The 19,640-nt window shown below is 41.5% G+C and overlaps 1 protein-coding gene across 4 annotated transcripts in view; it reads left to right on the top strand.

The window, feature by feature from the left end:
* Positions 1-19,640, top strand: part of ip6k1 (inositol hexakisphosphate kinase 1) — a 109,796-nt gene that overhangs the window by 78,258 nt on the left and 11,898 nt on the right. For all 4 annotated transcript variants that reach the window (XM_072280729.1, XM_072280731.1, XM_072280730.1 and 1 more), the window contains 2 exons: positions 2,269-2,450; positions 17,119-17,294. In XM_072280729.1, coding sequence (XP_072136830.1) covers positions 2,269-2,450; positions 17,119-17,294 — 358 coding nt within the window. The remainder of the gene's footprint in view (positions 1-2,268; positions 2,451-17,118; positions 17,295-19,640) is intronic.

The raw sequence follows: 19,640 nt of genomic DNA, 5'->3' as shown, positions 1-19,640 counted from the left end.
TATCAGTATTCTTCAGTATTAATATTTGTGAGAAGTTAATGAAATATGTTTGTAATGTCACAAATTGGCTTGTGATTGTCCTGCACATTCAGCAGTATTTAATATTTATGTTACTCCTCTTGCAGTTCCTCTATGACTGTATCTATAGTACTTCTGACACACAAGAATGGTGGGGAAATTGGCTTTCAATGCAGTGAACATTCCTTTGCCAACATATGAAGGAATGAGGTATTTAGTGAGAAGAGATGAGGGTTTTAAATTTGATAGTGGTTACTTGGTGCACTTTAGGGAAATGCTAGAAACTCTGGATTGAAGTTTGAGGAAGGTGACGGTACTCCATGTGTGAAAGAATGTCTGTACTTAGTATCTCCAGTTGAGACAGGTGGTGCCGATACACTCAGTGGCCATTTTATTGGGTACATGAGTGGAACCCAGTATCATCTTTTACTGCAGTAGCCCATCCACTTCAAAGGTCAACTTGTTTTGCATTCAGAGATGCTCCTCTGCACACCATTGTTGGAGTGCATGCTTATTTCAGTTGCTGTTGCTCTCTTGTCAGCTTGAATTAGTCTGGCCACTCTCCTCTAACCTCTCACTCATGATGCATTTTTGCCCACAGAACTTGATTTTTTGGGGGGAATTTTGCAGTATTCCCTGTAAACTCTAGAAACTTGTGCATGAAAATCTCAGGAGAGAGCAGTTTCTGAGGTGCTCAAACCCCATCTGGCACCAACAATCATTCCACAGTCAGTCACTTAGATTACATTTGTTCCCCATTCTGTTTGGCCTGAACAATAACTGAACCTCTTGACCATGCTTTTTTTTGCATTGAGTTGCTGTGATATTTTGGGCTGGAAGTGCAGAATCAAATATCCCTGTGATGATTGTACATTCTAGTATCAATTGTCTGGCGACAGTAAAGTATAAAGTAAAGTAGATAGTTGCATTTACGAGCAGGTATACCAAATAAAGTGGTCACAGTGTGTATTTTAAGGATCCAGGTAAGCAGATGAAGGCATTTCAAGGGGATACCATAATATACAGCTTGGCCAGTGGGCTATATGACGTCTCTGTGCCTTAGCCATAATAATTAAACTCTCAGTACAGAAAACCTCAGCTGTTAGAGCAAATCTGCCAGTGGGCATTGGCTTTGAGAATTTGGGGTTGATGGGAAGTGAATTTGCACATCATGTGGCAGGTTGGCTTGTGGTCATTGCTCAGAAAGACACTAAAGTTTCTACTTTAATGAAAAGAATTCTGGCAGTGGTTGCATGAAGAAATAATAGAATCAAGGTGTCATTCTGAATTCTGTTTGAAATTGTTTGTTCCACAGCTGCATGTGGACAGTAACCTTCAGCATGTGACACCATTTGCTGTCATTGTGAAGGTAATTGAAACCTCAGGGAAACATTTGAAGAAATTAAGTCTCCTACAGCATACTTGACAGTGCATTGGTATTGGCTTGCACGTGTGAACATGAGTCGCAAAGATTATATAGGTAGTTGCAAGGAATGTAAATTAGTTCAATTCAGCTGCCTTGATGCATAGTAAGTAAGGCAGCAGGCCTTAAAGTTAAGGAGACTGACACAAAGTGAATACTGCTCAAACACTGGGTGTGACCAATTCGCACATTCTTCACAGGGCAGCTCATAATTCCTGTTAGTGCTTTCGAAGTCAGATTATTTACTGATCTACTTGAGCTAGTTTTGTAATAGGGGTTTCAATATAAAGTATTTAAACTTTTGATGCAATAAATGTGCATTTAATAAAGAAATACAGTAAACCAAGTATGGAATGATATGAATTATTGTAGTATGGGATGCCATTTCTTATCTAGGATGCCACAATAGCATAGTGGTTAGTGCAACATTATTATAGCTCGGGGCATCAGTTCAGGGTTCAATCCTGGCGTCTTCTGTAAGGAGTTTAAACCTTCTCACCGTGGAATATATGGGTTTTTTCCGGTTTCCTCCCACAATCCAAAGACATATCAGTTACTAGGTTAATCGGTCTTGTTTAAAAATTGTTTTGTGATTAGGCTGGAGTTGCTGGGCAACGCAGTTTAAAGGGCCAAAAGGTCCAATTCAATGCTGTATCTCTTAAGTAAAAATTAATAACTCATTGCTGTGATTCCATTAGATCAACATGTCTAGAAAGACCCCAGTCCCATCTTTAATTAATGTGTAGAAGTGTTGGTCAAGTTGTCGGATAAATGAATCACTGTTTTCCCACTTCATGGTGTTAATAGCTCTCTGGTTTTTCCCATAGCTCTCAGGAGATGAAGAGTCCAAAGATGGAGTTACAGATTTCGTCTGACATTCCCTTCCAGATGCTGGATAGCAATAGTACACTGATTTCAGAGAAGATCAGCTTCAACCCTTGGAGCTTACGCTGCCACAAACAACAGCTGAGTCGCATGCGATCTGAATCCAAGGAACGGAAATTGTATAGTATCCTCTGCTCAAATACACCTGTGTAATATGCTAAGATCAATGTTGTGACATCCTAGTTACCATTCCATGCAAATTCCACATGCTACAACTTAATATAACTGCAGTACCTCAATAGGTCTAGTCATTCAAGCACACTACATCTATACCTGAATGCACTTAAGGTACTAGTGCAGCAATTCCAAGCCATGATAAAAGTTTGCATCAATGTAACGTACATTAACAGAAGGTGTATAATGACTAAAGACAGTTGGCAGGTCAAGACAGTAACCAAAGGTCTGGTTAACAAGAGTTCTGAAGAAGAGGCAAAGAGGTGTAAGGAAGAATACCAGAGTGTGGTGCAGGGAACAGAAGGCATGGTAGCCAAGAGGGAAGTCGTGAGAGGAAGATGGGGTGGATAAACGTTGCTGAACTGGAGGTGTTCCCTCCAAGAAAGGAATAGGGATGAAAGGATAATGGTAGGTCAACATGGGTGAGTGATTGACAGGTTAAGCATGCTATAGTATAGGGTTAACTCATGGGATATAGTATTTTGGATATTGAAACCTGTGACGGATGGGAAGTTGCTGGGCAAATTTTGGAATTGTTGGGTTCAGAGATGATGTAATTTAGTTTTGGAAAGGGATTTCCCATGCAGAGAATGGGGAGGGGAACGATATTACAAAAATATTCCTTTAAGATGTTGGAAAAGATTTGTAGCTTGGGTTGAGGATGTTGTCGTTGAGTAGCTCACCGAGCTGGCTTGTTAGTTTGCAGACGTTTCGTAACCCAGCAAGTCAACATTATCAGTGCAACTTCGAATGAAATATGGGTGATCTACATGCTCATCTTTTGTGTGTCCTGTGATGAGTGAGTGAGTGTGTGTGTGTGTGTATATGTGCCATTTCTATTGGTTACCAATTATGTAATCTGCGATTGGTTTGTTAAAATCCAATTAGTTGATCATTGTTGCCTGGGTTGTGTTAGTCGACCGTTATGTGGGATTAACATTGTCCTCATTGATTGACACGTGTAATCAGGTGTGAATTGACTCTTGGCTCTGGACTGACGACGCTGAAGTGAGATGTAAACTGGGTTCATTTTGGCATGCTTGTTGATAGAATTCTGCATGGACAACAAAGCCTCTAAAAATTCTCGGGCTTGGCCTAGGATAGTGACATTGGTCCAGTCGAATTGATGTGCTTCACTGTCACGATGTATAGATATAAGGGAAAGTTGATCATGACTGTTTACAGCCAGTTGGTGTTCATGTACCCTTGTTGATAGTTTCCTACCAGTCTGTCCAATATAATGCTTGTGGCAGTTGGCGCATGGAATTTTGTATATGGTGTTCATTCTGTGCGTTGTAGGTAGGTGGTCTTTTATTCCTGATGGACACTGGCTGTAGGTTTGTGTGCTTCTGTGATGGAATAAGCCTCATTACCATTTCTGTGGAGCCACAAACTGCACCTACCTGAAGATTACAAAGCAAGATTGGTTAATGGTATGTGACAATGGTGTGAGATTAATTATGACATGCAAATTTGGTTGTAAAACCAGTGTTTTGTTATAGCCAATATATTTCTCTTTCACTAACAATAAGAGTTCAAGGTTCATGTGGTGATAGGGGAGGCCCCTTAGAATGAAGGTGAAGGATGATAACCTGGGGTTTAGTACTTACCTGGAATAAATGTCCAGTTCTCTAATAGCACCCTCAGAATTTAATGTATGATGCAGTGGTTTTCTTTTCTCCCTTCCTCTTGTCTGCCTCTATACCTTAGAAATGAAGTTAGCAGTTTGCTGCTCTGTAGTTTACATTTTAGTGCAGGGGTCCCCAATCTTTTGCACACCGCGGACCGGTTTAATATTGACGATATTCTTGCGGACCGGCCAACGGGGTGGGGGAGGGGTGTGCTCAAGTTCAACAGTGCGTGACAGGGAATGAGGAAAGGTGCAGCTGACTCATATTGTTTCATATCGTTTCCTAGTGGCCTGGTAGCACATGCTTTGCAGCCGCTGCCTGGTGATTGGGGACCACTGTTTTAGAGCATTATTCACATCCCTTTCAGGACACTATTAAGTACTCTTAAAGTGCAGTTGTTAATACTGTTACGTAACCGGCAACAATGAATATTAATTGAGACAGGTTTTATAAAAACAACCAAACATTTATTAAACACGTATAAATGATAAGGAAAAAAAAGGAAAACTTTAACCGGAGGTTAACAGGTACGCAGCCGTTCACCAACTCGCCACTCAGCTCTGGTTCTTAAAGCGTTAAATGCGACAACAGTTCTTAAAGTGATAACTTCGAAAGTCCAACAGTTTTACACATTCAATTGGGAGAGACTTCCCTGGAGAAGGATTTCTTCACCGATGCACCTTTACTGCTGGTTCTGTCCGCAAGATTCCCGATGCCGAAAATAAACAGTTTAAATCGACTGACTTTAAATTCCTTTAGAGAGAGGGCACCTTTTTGCATGAACTCATTGTGCTTTTGCAAGAGTTATCTCAATGCAGGTTCTCTCCAACGAAGACTTAATAAGGTCGATTCTTTATTAAACTGCCCAATAAGGTCGATCCTTTATTAAAAACTGCCAAACGATGCCGACTTCTCTCGATCCTTCAATGAATTCTTCACTCTCCCTTCAAATGTCAGAATTGAGCAAATTGGCACTTCCAGCCACAAATATAATACAATATCTTGTAAGAGAACGCTCCTTCCGTTTTAAAAATGAAACTGCGTCACAAAAACAAACATGCAACAGAAACGGAGGCACAACACGTTCTACCTGGAAATCTACAAACTCAAAAACTAACTGCGTCACCTGGGTCGACCCTTATATAGTCACGGGGCACATGTCATCACGTGACCTCACATCGGTGGGAAAATCACATCAGGTGACCTCCAAAAGACCATTACATCATTCTCACAAAAAAGTCTCCTTGAGCATGTAACAATACTTAAAAAATACAGCAGGCAATTTGCACACAAGCTTCCACAAACAGGGAGTTGATCTTCTCCATGATTGTAATTGGCAGATAGATATTCATCAGGAATCTCTACTTCAGTGGTGTCAGTCTAATTTTCTTGTTTGTCACCTGGCTCCATTGTGAAAGGAATGAGCATTTAGTTATTGCTGAACTTCAGACTGGGATTCTGATGCAGCAAGTGGGCTAAAATTACTTTATACTGGTTTAGACAAATTCGCTTAGTCATAATGATTTCTTTAAGGATCCAAGAATAGTTACTGTATAGTAGGTTTGTTTTCGTGTAGTCTGCTGGCTCTTTTCCAGCTGGCAGATGGATTTGCTTGTCAGCATATGGACTGCACTCCTGATCTTTCACAACGAGGAATTTGACATCTGTTTATGAAATTACGAACTGGTTTCATGTGTTCATAACAGAGCCCTAAGTATTTTTTTCTTGATGTGTCCATTATCTCCACCACCTCCTGGCGTGGCACAGCCCTTTCAGGCAATATCTAGATGTAAATAGGAAACAAGGTCAGCTTTGATGTATTGATTGATCATTCAAAATTTTGAATGAAAGCTATGTGCCAGAAATTTGCAGACCAGAATACAGAATCATGGCAACTTGAAGTATAGCTTATTGGAACAATATAAAATAAGAATAGCTCACATGTCCACAGTGTTAGGCCATGCAACCCATCGAGTCTGCTCTGCCATTCATCATGGCTGATCTTGAATCCCACTCAACCCCTCACCATAACCTTTAATGTCCTGACCGATCAGGAAACTATTAATTTTCGCGTTAAGTATACCCACAGTCTTTGCCTCCGCAGCTGTTTGTGGCAGGGCATTCCACAGATTCACTTATCCACCTTAAGACCTTTCTATTTGCCAAGATTTTTTTCCTTTGTAATAGCAATGGCATTCACTCATGCTCCCGGACACTTGTGAACCTCTGGCACATTGCAAGTGTCCTTCACAGTAGATTCAGATGCAAAGTACCCATTAAGTCCATCTGCCATTTCTTTATCCCCCATTGCTACCTCACCAGCATCATTTTCCAGTGGTCCAATATCAACTCTTCCCTCCCTTTTACTCTTTATATAACTGAAAGAAGTTTTAGTACCCTGCTTTATATTACTGGCTAGTTTGCCCTCATATTTCATCTTTTCCCTTATGGCTTTTTTGGTTGCTTTTTGTTGGATTTTAAAAACATCCCAATCATCCAACTTCCCACTCATTTTTGCTATCTTATATGCCCCTTCCATGGCTTTTATGCAGTCCTTAACTTTCCTTGTTAGCCATGGTTGCTTACCCCTGCCATTGAGAACTTCTGTTGTGCTGACCTAATGAAACTAATAACACCTAATCCTTACAGCCTGCGTACTGTCTATCCCTCCATTCTCTGCATATTTATGTGCCAAAAAGCCTCCTAAATGCCTCTTGCATCCCTGGGCACGCATTCCAAGCACCCAGCACTCTGTGTATTTTTTAAAAGCCTGCCTCGCATACCCTCTCACCCTAAATGCATGTCTTCAAGTATTTGACATTTTGCCCAGGGGAAAAAGATACTGGCTGTCAACTCTGGATACCTCTCATTACCTTAAATTCTTCTATCAAGTCTCCCCTCAGCCTCTGCTACTCCAAAGGGACATCCTGAAGTTTGTCCAATCTCTGATTAGATAGCGCATGCCCACTAATAGTGGATTGTATGCAATCTATGAAAGTTTCTTTGCAGAATCGCTGAATCCCATGACCCCTGCGAAGAGCGCAGCAGGGCCTCAGAAACATCAGATCTTAAGTTTCCATTAAGGTCACACATTCTGAGCCACTGAGTAGGAATTTTGTTCATTTCCTAACCATGGGCGAATTACCTTCACACGAAGTGCAGCAGTTCAAGAAGCAGCAGACAGGATTTAATAAATGCATGAGTGGCAATTGATGTTCACACCCCATGCTAACAAAATGATTAAGCTTTCTCAGGTAAAGTATAACTGATCCCATGAGAACGTGATAACATTTGACCAAAAGCTGGGTCAGAGGCAAGTCTGAAATAAACAATGTATGAAGGTGGAGATATTTGTTAACACTTAGATCAGAAGCAGCCAGCTGAACACTGAATGTCTACAGAGACTTCAGATTTCACAAAAGGAGATGCAGGAATAATGAAATGCAGATTTTCCCCTATCATGGAGACTGCTTGCTTTTAGTGTTTCTGTGCATGCAATTTAATAAAAAAGAAAAACAGAAATTTGTGTTGCCACCCTCGCAAGCAGAGGTTTCAAACCTGGGGTCCACTGACCTCGTTCTTTAATGGTATTGGTTCATGGCATAAAAAAGGTTGGGAATCCCTGCTCTGGAGCCTGTCAATGGTTTTCTAATATATTGCATCAGTGAGCATGGTAAAATGATCAAAATTGACCCTTGTTTCACCTGATGCTATAAAAATGGTGGGGTTTGGTCATTTTGGATCAATTCTGACATGCCTTTCTCCTGCCTGTGTTTGTTGTACTGTCATATCACTGCACACATATCCTGCCAATGAGCTAGACTGCAGTTCCGGAGGGACATCAGGAACTGCTGCATACTTTGCTTAACAGAGCTATGGCTCGCTCCAAAGCACTCCAGATACAGTGCTTCAGCCCAAGGACTTCACCTTCCACTGCATGGACCAGAGGGCAGCAGCTAAAGGCAGAGGTAGCAGCATTTGCATGATTAGCTCATCGTGGTGGATAGATTTGGCCATTCTGTCTCAGTCCTTCTCCCCCAGTCTCCCTCCCCCCACAACATCATCAGTCATGCAGCAGCAAACCCTGATTTGAAAACCACAGCACCAGTGGTGAGGTCAAGGGAAGTGGAGGAGCACTTACAGGACTGCTTTCAATCAGTGGACATCGCCATTTTCAAGAATTCTTTGTTGGATCTGAATGAATGTGCCACATCATCTCTGAATTGAATGGATGAATGCGTTTCTTCAAGAACTTGGCCAGCTGGGGGCCCTCGATGAACCAGGAGATACAGTCTGATAAGGGCTAGATCTGTGGTGTTGAAATCCGACGAACCAGAACCTTACACAATGTCCAGGTAGGCCTGAATGGCCATCATGAGAGCAAAAAGGCTGTTATGTGTAAAGTGAAAGCCAATCGGATGTACAGCTGTGGCAGGGTTTGCATGCTATACTTGCTATAAGGTGAAATCTAGTAGCATAATTGGCAGTAATGCTTCACTCCCTGATGAATTCAATGCATGTTGTGTGTTTTGAAAGGGAAAATAACACTTTACTAGTCCCCACAGCATCTGGTGACCCTGTGATCTCTGTCTTTGAGGCTGATGTCAGAATATTCAAGAGGGTGAACCCTTGCAAGGCATCAGGCCCCAATGGTGTATCTGTTAGGGTAGTGAAACTCTGTGCCAACCAAATGGCTGGAGTGTTCAAGGACATCAATGATATTGTTGCCCAAGTAGTGCAGGGTGAGCTTCCTCAATGACTTTTTCCTAGTAGTGCATACATCTACTGTGATGAAATGCTTTGAGAGGTTGGTCATCATTAGAATTAACTCTTGCCTAAGCAAAGACCTGGACCCACTACAATTTACCTACTGTCATAATAGCACTAGAGAAGATGCTATGCAGCTGGCTAATAAACGCAGCTGCACCTCTAGGATGCATGTATAGCCCACTGCTGTATTCTCTCTACACTCGTGAATGTGTGGCTAAGCACCACAAGCCAACGGCACTGCCATCGTTGGCAGAATCTGGGCGACGAGCTTGGCGTACAGGAGTGAGGTGATTGGTGTTGCAACAGCAACCTTGCACTCAGTGTCAGCATTTGCTTTTTGTAACTGAGAGTAATTTTTGTCTTGCATTGTACTGCTGTCACAAAACAACAAACATCAGTGATAATAAACTTGTTTCTGATAATGTAGCCAGTGATTATGATGGAGGAATTTACTCTTTGGCTGTAAAATATTGTTCTATCTTTGGCTTGACTAGTCTGAGTGACAACTTCCTTAATTTATGCAAATGACCCCAGATGTCCATGTTAAGGATTTTGCAGAGCCAAGTTGTTTGCCACTGATTTTTGTCTATTCAAAGTCAACAATTATTTCAGTCCCAGAAGGTCTGTCTGATTTTGTTCATATGCTGTTTGGTCACAAATGATTTGCAGGCTATTTTAAAGGAAAACTTTGAATCAACCACAAATCCAGTAGTTTTAATGTGCACTCTAGGAGTTTTATCTTTATTAACTAACATCGGTGGTTGGGAAGTTGTTGGAGTCGATTGTCAAGGATGAGGTTACAGAGTACCTGGAGGCATATGACAAGAGAGGCAGAACTCAGCATTGATTCCTTAAAGGAAAATCCTGCCTGACAAACCTATTACAATTTTTTGAGGAAATTACCAGTAGGCTAGACAAGGGAGATGCAGTGGATGTTGTATATTTGGATTTTCAGAAGGCCTTTGACAAGGTGCCACACATGAGGCTACTTAAGGTAAGAGCCCATGGAATTACGGGAAAGTTACATACATGGATAGAGCGTTGGCTGATTGGCAGGAAACAGAGAGTGGGAATAAAGGGATCCTATTCTGGTTGGCTGCCGGTTACCAGTGGTGTTCTACAGGGATCAGTGTTGGGGCCGCTTCTTTTTACTTTGTACATCAACGATTTGGATTATGGAATAGATGGCTTTGTGGCTAAGTTTGCTGACGATACGAAGATAGGTGGAGGGGTCAATAGTGCTGAGGAAACGGAGAGTCTGCAGAGAGACTTGGATAGATTGGAAGAATGGGCAGAGAAGTGGCAAATGAAGTACAATGTTGGAAAGTATGGTTATGCACTTTGGCAGAAAAAATAAACGGGCAGACTATTATTTAAATGGGGAAAGAATTCTAAGTTCTGAGATGCAACTGGACTTGGGAATCCTCGTACAGGATACCCTTAAAGTTAACCTCCAGGTTGAGTCAGTAGTGAAGAAGGCGAATGCAATGTTGGCATTCGTTTCTAGAGGAATAGAGTATAGGAGCAGGGATGTGATGTTGAGGCTCTATAAGGCGCTGGTGAGACCTCACTTGGAGTACTGTGGGCAGTTTTGGTCTCCTTATTTAAGAAAGGATGTGCTGATGTTGGAGAGGGTACAGAGAAGATTCACTAGAATGATTCTGGGAATGAGAGGGTTAACATATGAGGAACATTTGTCCGCTCTTGGACTGTATTCCTTGGAGTTTAGAAGAATGAAGGGAGACCTCATAGAAACATTTCGAATGTTAAAACGCATGGACAGAGTGGATGTGGCAAAGTTGTCTCCCATGATGGGGGAGTCTAGTATGAGAGAGCATGACTTAAGGATTGAAGGGAGCCCATTCAGAATAGAAATGCGAAGAAATTTTTTTAGTCAGAGGGTGGTGAATCTATGGAATTTGTTGCCACGGGCAGCAGTGGAGGCCAAGTCATTGGGTGTATTTAAGGCAGAGATTGACAGGTATCTGAGTAGCCAGGGCATCAAAGGTTATGGTGAGAAGGCAGGGGAGTGGGACTAAATAGGAGAATGGATCAGTTCATGATAAAATGGCGGAGCAGACTCGATGGGCTGAATGGCCTATTTCTCCTTTGTCTTATGGTCTTAACCCCTTAAGTACTAGACTTCATTGATGTCTTGGCTTTTGCTGCATACGACAGGACTTGTCAGCTTTACCAAAGCAGTGCTATAAGTGGAGAATTTTTAGTGAATTAAACACCAAAATAACTGAGAATATTGCTTTCTATGGCATTCATGCCTTTCAGTTTCAAATTTCCAATAACAACAAGTAACATGACCCCTTTAAAGTAGTAAAATGTGCCACATTGGGTCAAGTGAGCATTATCTAATGCCACAGTGGATTTTGCATTGGATTAACTGCTTTAATAGCTGCACAGAAAAACATTGGGAACTGCAGGTTCAGTTTTAATGTGAATTTGTCCAGCTATTGTCTACATGCTTGACTGTCTCATTTTTGTGTCATTGTCTTTCAAATACTTCCTTATTTGCATTCATATTTGTGTATCCAGCCTTCTGTGATATTTCTGTGATGTTTTCAGGTATAACAGCCTAGTGGTTAAGTCATGCTAAGCCTACTGAGCATTTTGATTCAAGTCTGCTACATGATAACATGCAAACTCTGATTGTACCAATGGGTGCAGACTGGTGTCAAGCAAGGCTACATCATGTCTCATGGACTTTCGTAGTCTTTCTCCCCTCAGTGCTGTACTTCACTTCTGACTGCCTTGGAGGAATAACAGAAAATTCCTCATTCTGCTTCACTCCAGAAGCTCAGTTAGAATCAGGTTTATTATCACTGATGTGTCGTGAAATTTGTTAACTCAGCAGCAGTTCATAATGCATAATATAGAAGAAGAAAATAATAAATTACGGTATACGTATATTGAATAGATTAAAAATCATGAAAAAACAAGTAATTTTTTTTAAAGTGAGATAGTGTTCACAGATTCAATGGCCATTTAGGAATCAGATGGCAGAGGGGAAGAAGCTGTTCCTGAATTGCTGAGTATGTACCTTCAGGCTTCTGTACCTCCTTCCTGATGGTAACAGTGAGAAAGGGCATGCCCTGTGTGCTGGGGGTCCTTAATAATGGACACTGCCTTTCTGGGACACCGCTCCTTGAAGATGTCCTGGCTGCATTGTAGGCTAGTACCCAAGATGGAGCCAGCTAAATTTGCGACCTTCTGCAGCTTCTTTTGGTCCTGTGCAGTAGCCCAGGACCATATCAAACAGTGATGCATCCTGTCAGAATACTCTCCATGGTACACGTATAGAAGTTTCTGAGTGTATTTGTTGACATGACATATCTCTTCAAGCTCCCAATGAAGTACAGTTGCTGTCTTGCCTTTTTTATAGCTGAGTTGATATGCTGGGACTAGGTTAGGTCCTCGGAGATTTTATCACCCAAGATCTTGAAACTGCTCACTCTCTCCACTTCTGATCCCTCTGAGGATTGTTATGTGTTCCTTTGTATTACCCTTTCTGAAGTCCACAATCAACTCTTTCGTCTTATTGATGTTGAATGCCAGGTTGTAGCTGCAACACCACTCCACCAGTTGGTATATCTCACTCCTGTATGCCCTCTCGTCACCATCTGATATTCTACCAACAATGGTTGTGTCATCAGCAAATTTATAGATGGTATTTGAGCTATGCCTAGCCACACAGTTATGGGTGTAGAGAGAGTAGAGCAGTGAGCTAAGCACACACCCGGAGTGCATCAATGTTGATCATCAGCGAGGAGGAGATGTTATCACCAATCCGCACAGATTGTGGTCTTCCAGTTAGGAAGTCGAGGATCCAATTGCAGAGGGATGTACAGAGGCCCAGGTTCTGCAACTTCTCAATCAGGATTGTGGGAATGATGGTGTTGTCATTGTGGGAAATCTGTCAGACTTCCATTATCAAACTGTTGTACACTCTGCAGAATGTCTCTGGTATTTCCTGCTCCCTCCCCTTTCCCAACCATGATTCTCCTCTCCCTGCCTCCTTCCACTCTCAGTCCACAATCAGAATCTGGTTTATTATTACTCACATACGTCATGATTTTTTTTTTGCCGCAGCAGTTCAGTGTAATGCATTGGTACAGCATGTGCAAAAGTTTTGGGTACCCTAGCTATATATATGTGCCCAAGAGTTTTGCACAATACTGTAGATGTTGCATGATTAATTCAGTGGTCAAAAGGTCGAATTGCAAGTCATTGACAATTGAGGGTGGGTCAAACGATTAGCTCCTTTCTTTATTAATCTTTTTATTGATTTAGAAAGAGCATATATACAAACGAGGAGAATTATCTCAAATATATATATCAATAACAATACAAAGTGAAATAGACATTTTCAAAATCATACACGGCAAATATGTAATATATAATAAAAAGGAAAGACAACTAATTCTCCTCTTATCAACTTGTAGAGAGAGAAGAAAAAACTTTAAATTTTTCAAATGATAAGGGAAAAAAAAACCCCACTACACTATAAGGAAAAAAAGGGGACTGGGCAGTCCATTCTGAGGATACGACTTCCTGATCAAATCTAAAATGTCGAAAAGAAATAGTTGGAAGAGTAATAAATCAAATCAAATGAAAATATTGAATAAAAGGTTGCCAGATTTGCTCAAATTTAAAGGATGTATCAAATGTCCGACTTCTTATTTTCTCTAAACTTAAACGGAACATAATGGAGGAAAGCCAAAATAAGGCAGTAGGTGGAAAACAACTAGCTGCTGTGGGTAACTGGTTAGCATGGACATTGGGCCAAAGGGTGTGTTTCTATACTGAATAATTCTGTGACTCCAACCTATATAGAAGTAGCCCACTCCGCATTGTTGCCTTGCAAAGACACCTCAGTAGTGTGGCAGTCAGTGCAACACTATTGCAGCTCGGGGTGAATTCAGTTCCGACTCTGTAAGAAGTTAGTTTATCCTTCATGTGAGAGTGTGGAATTCCTCTGGGTTCTCCCATTTCCTCCCACAGTCCAAGGTGTAAGAGTTAGTACATCATTCTAAATTGTCCTGTGATTAGGCTAGGTGGTTGCTCAGTGGTGCGGCTCGTTGGGCCGGAAGGCCTGTCTGCACTATATCACTAAAATAAAAATTAAAATTAAAAATTTGCCACTTATTGCAATGGCTGATAATCCACCATGTCACTGACTTCTCCCCTTATTACTTCAGCATTAGGAAATGCATCTTCCACCTCCTTGAATATATTTCATGACATAGCCATCACAGTCTTCAGTGGCAGTGCTTCAGGTGTTCCAGTAGCAGAAACCAGCTAAGATTTTGGATTCACAACCCAAGTTTCAGACCCAACAGTAGATTTTTGGTGAAGGGTCTTTGCATAGGGGATTAAGGTGTATGGATGTTTTCAGTTGAGTACAGATTTGAGAGGGTAAAAGTAGTCATTTGGTTTTGGCACTGAGTGCAAATTGAGAATTAGTTTCAACTAGTTAACCACAAACAAGGGAAAATCTGCAGATGCTGGAAATCTGAGCAACATACACAAATGCTGGAGGAACTCAGCAGGCCAGGCAGCATCTCTAGGAAGGAGTGCAGTCGACGTTTCGAGCCAAAACCCTTCAGCAGAAGGGTCTAAGATTCCATAGATGCTACCTCGCCTACTGAGTTCCTCCAGCATTTTGTATTTGTTACTCAACTAGTTAACTTCTGCCCATACTTCCTAATGAGTTCCCAATTAGACTATATAGTACTAGCTAAACAATATTGCAAATCCCAGAGCTGTGACCACCTTTGGCAGTGTTGCTGCAGTTGGAAGAACTCTGCATTGTTCATGACGGATCTGCGACAAATATTCCTTCGCGCTCAGCATTACAAGCTCTGTAGGTCAGTGAGCAAGCAGACTTGTGGGAGTCTTTAAGGAAGAATGTGAGAACATATGAAAAAATTATTTTTAACCATTCTGGTAAATCGTCTAATTCTGAAATGTTAGTTCATTGGCACTTAGCTCGCAACAAAAGTAGAAAGCTGTGATGAAAAGTTATTTGAAAATTGATTATAAGGACATAAGAAATAAGAGTGATAGGATCTGTCCCAGCCCCTTAATTGAATAAGGCCTCAGCAAATCCAATTTTGGCCTTAACTCCCCTTCCCTGCCTTTTCCTCAGAATTCTCAACTCTATAGACCAAAACACAGCCATCATTAGTGTGAATATATTCATTAATTTTACCTCCACAGCTCTCTAGGTGGAAAGCTCCAAAGTCTGATCGTCAAAGAAGAACTTCTCCTCGTCTGAAATGGTCAACACATTCTGAATCTTACCTCGTTCCAACCCAATTTTGAGATTCCTTAGCTATCACTTGCTGATAGTTAATTCATTAAGCTTCCTCAAAATCTTGCATGTTTCAATTCAATCACCTATCAGTCTACTCTCCAATCTATATATGCTCAGCCTTTCTGCATTGTCAGCTTCTTTATTCAAAAACCAACCTAACAAAACTTTCTGAACTGCATCCCATATGAGCATATACTTTATAAAAGGGGAGAAAATTGTGTACAGGTGTGCTCTCACCACACAACTAATTCTTTACTTCATCTCCATTTCGGTAAAGACCACATTGTTTTCCCTTTATGTATGCAAACTTTGTTTCATGAGCAAGGAGCCCAGATTCTGTTTAGAGCATCATTCTGTAATCTCTTTGTATATTATGCCCATTTCGGTTACAGAAATTTACGTTTATAGAATTCACAAATCATTCTCCAAAAAATTGAAGTACAGAATAAAATTCAGCCCCATAGAACTTATCGGGGGTGGGGGGATGTAAATATAAAAGTTGTTTTTAGCTCTCATTTCTTGACATGTACCAATGATGCTGCTTCACATTACAGAATATTGTTATACTATTTTCTAGGAAGCCCCCTCTCCCTCCGCCACCAATGTTGACGGTCATCTGTATATAACCAATATTCTACTCTTTGCTTCTTTGGACGAACCAAAAGGGTCAGACCAGTTACGCTCGCAGATCTCAATTTTGCATATGACATAGTCCTGCTCTCTGACCAGATGAAGGAAGTGCGGCAGTTACTGACAAAAGTGGAAATTGAGTGCAATAAAGTTGGACTTCACCTAAACGCTAAAAAGACAGAGTACATGGCGTATAATTGCGACAAAGGTACTCTCAAGACCATAAAAAATGATACCATTAAGAAAGTCTTTGACTTCAAGAATCTCAGGTCAAGAATGATGAGTTCGGAGAAGGACATAAAGATACGGAAGGTGCTGGCGTGGAGGGCTATGAATGACATGAGGGAAATCTGGAAGTCGAACCTGACCAGAGTGCTTAAAAAGAGGATCTTCATAGCTGTCATAAAGTCCATTCTCATGTACGGATGCGAGACGTGAACACTCACCAAGACTATGTGAAAGTCTCTAGATGGTTGCTATACACGAACGCTCCAGATGGCTCTTGACGTGAGTTGGCAACAGCACATGATGAGCGTTGAGCTCTGTGACGACCTACTGATGCTCAACACTAAAATCAAGGCGAGAAGACTGCAACTATCAGGGCACTGTCTACGCCACCCCGAGCTACCTGCCAACCTAGTCATCATATGGGAGCCCAGGCTTGGGAGGGTGAACCCTGGCCGCCCTCCCAAGACTATGGTCAACATGCTCCTAGAAGACAGCGGCGTGGCTAATGTAGATGAACTGAACACACTGATGAGGGAGAGGGAGAATTGGAGAGTCTGTCATTGTGCCCGACGCCGGCCCCCTAGGCCTGAGTCAACGTGGTAGTAGTAGTGATTCTTTATTCCGAAGTAGATAACCTTGAACTTCCCCACATCATATTCTATCATGTAGTCTTCCCCATTTGGTTAACCTGTCTTTTTGTAAATTCTTTATGATTGCATTTTTTTTCCCGAAACTTTCAGTGTAACTTACAAATGAATTTTTTTAAATATTCGTTGTCCCTGAAGATCAGATGAGTTTATATATCATAACGTTTGTACTAAGATAGAAATAGTTTCCAGTTTCTCTGGGATCAGTTCAGGAATAAAAGTTCAGGGTTGCTACTTGTAGCTTGATGTTTTAAAAACAGACTTAAGCCTAATTTTTTGGTTGATGAGTAGTATACTAATAAGAAACATGTTTTGGGATATCTTGTAATAGAATAAGTTCAAAATTCTTTGCCAGAGATTTTCCTTGACAAAGCTACCTCCTAGAGTTTCTGCTGTTGGAGAATGTGGTTCATCACTTTGGGTATCCTTGTATTCTTGATCTAAAGATGGGGACCAGGCAGCATGGAGATGATGCATCCGAGGAAAAAGCAGCACGTCAGATAAAGAAGTGTGAATTGAGCACATCAGGAGCACTGGGTGTGCGAGTCTGTGGGATGCAGGTCAGTGACTGATTTAAGCTTTAAAATCTCTGCCATTCAGTTCAACCTAGTCTTCTCAAGCAAGGTGATTTTTTTTTTAAATCTGTACTAAAAAGAATTTTAACTACTGTAGTCGTTCTTTTTGTTCCCACAGTCTTCCAAACAGATCCAAATTATCATGTTATTCAAGGAGACCAAAACCTGAAAGAATTTCCCACATTGGAACTTAATTTTGGTCCCAGTGGGGATGGGTGAGAAAGCCATTCAAATTTGATGTAGAATCCTGCTATTGAATTGATTTCATTATTCACAAAATGGACACATTTCGTGCATTTTGCTTCAGTTCAAAACCTGAGGGTCGGACACCTAGCCTAAGAATGAGAAGAGCCAATTACTTAAGGGAGTTGCAACAGATTTGATTGGGGTGGAGACTGCTGGGGAAAAAGATATGCCAAATGAGGTACTGCAGAGTTTTGTTGTTCAGACCTCTGCCATCTTTCTTTACTTCTTGGCAAATTAAGATAGTTATCAATGCAAACTTATCAAATCTGCACGCTCTACTAAAAAAAGTGAACTTAATTTTCAGCTCAGTCATGACTTGACTTCAGCATCAATTTCCTGCCCTATACTAATGTTCTTGTGATTCCTCTAATATCTAGAAGCATATTCTCTATTTTGACTACAGTAATTGATAACTTTGTCCTTTTGTGTAAAGAATTACAAAAACTCTCTCCTAATCTCATATCTAAATGGCCAACTCCTTATTTTGAGATTGTGACCTCTGGTACCTGTGTTTGCAATATGAGCCCTTCATTACAACCCTGGAAGCCGTCTGGTGAATCTTCGCTGCACTTCTAGAAACATAGAAAACCTACAGCACCTTCAGCCCACAAAGCTGCGCCAAACATATCCTTACCTTTAGAAATTACCTAGGGTTACCCAAAGCCCTCTATTTTTCTGCGCTCCATGTACCTGTCCAGGAGTCTCTTAAAAGACCCTATCATATCCACTTCCACCATTGTCACCAGCAGCCCATTCCATGCACTCACCACTCTCTGTGTAAAAAAAAAAAAAAAAACAACAACAACAACACACACTTACCCCTGACATCTCCTCTGTGCCTACTTCTAAGCACCTTAAAACTGTGCCCTCTCACGCTAGCTATTTCAGCCCTGGGAAAAAGCCTCTGACTATCTGCACGATTAATGCCCCTCATCATCTTATACTCCTCTATCAAGTCACCCCTCATCCTCCGTCGCTCCAAGAAAAAAAGGCCGAGTTCACTCAACCTATTCTTATGAGGCATGCTCCCCAGTCCAGGTAACATCCTTGTAAATCTCCTCTGCACCCTTTCTATGTTTTCCACATCCTTCCTGTAGTGAGGCGACCAGAACTGAGTACAGTACTCCAAGTGGGGTCTGATCAGGGTCCTATATAGATGCAACATTACCTCTTGGCTCCTAAACTCAATCCCACAATGGGTAAAGGCCAATGCACCGTATGCCGCCTTAACCACAGAGTCAACCTGCGCAGCAGCTTTGAGTGTCTTATGGACAGGGATCTCAAGATCCCTTTGATCCTCCACACTGTCAAGAGTCTTACCATCAATGCTATATTCTACCATCATATTTAACCTACCAAAATGAACTACCTCGCACTTACCTGTGTTGAACTCCATCTGCCACTTCTCAGCTCAGTTTTGCATCCTATCAATGTCCCACTGTAACCTCAGACAGCCCTCCGAACTATCCACAACACCTCCAACCTTTGTCATCGGCAAATTTACTAACCCATCCCTCGACTTCTTCATCCAGGTCAATTATAAAAATCACAAAGAGTAGGGGTCCCAGAACAGATCCCTGAGGCTCACCACTGGTCGCCGACCTCCATGCAGAATATGACCTGTCTACAACCACTCTTTGCCTTCAGTGGGCAAGCCAGTTCTGAATCCACAAAGCAGTGTCCCCTTGGATCCCATGCCTTCTTACTTTCTCAATAAGCCTTGCATGGGGTATCTTGTCAAATGTCTTGCTGAATCCATATACACTACATCTACTGCTCTGCCTTCATCAATGTGTTTAGTCACATCCTCAAAAAATTCAATCAGGCTTGTCAGGCATAACTTGTCTTTGACAAAGCCATGCTGACTATTCCTAATCATATTATGACTCTCCAAATGTTCATAAATCCTGCCCCTCAGTATCACCTTCATCAACTTGCCAACCACTGAAGTAAGACTCATTGGTCTATAATTTCCTGGGCTATCTCTACTCCCTTTCTTGAATAATGGAAAAACATCTGCAACCCTCCAATCCTCTGGAATCTCTCCCGTCCCCATTGATGATGCAAAGATCATCGCCAGAGGCT

The sequence above is a fragment of the Mobula birostris genome, chromosome 16 (assembly GCF_030028105.1).
Source record: "Mobula birostris isolate sMobBir1 chromosome 16, sMobBir1.hap1, whole genome shotgun sequence".
Classification (NCBI taxonomy): Eukaryota; Metazoa; Chordata; class Chondrichthyes; order Myliobatiformes; family Myliobatidae; genus Mobula; species Mobula birostris.
The sequence above is the reverse complement of the archived record's forward strand: the minus strand, read 5'-3'. Positions and strand labels throughout refer to the sequence as shown.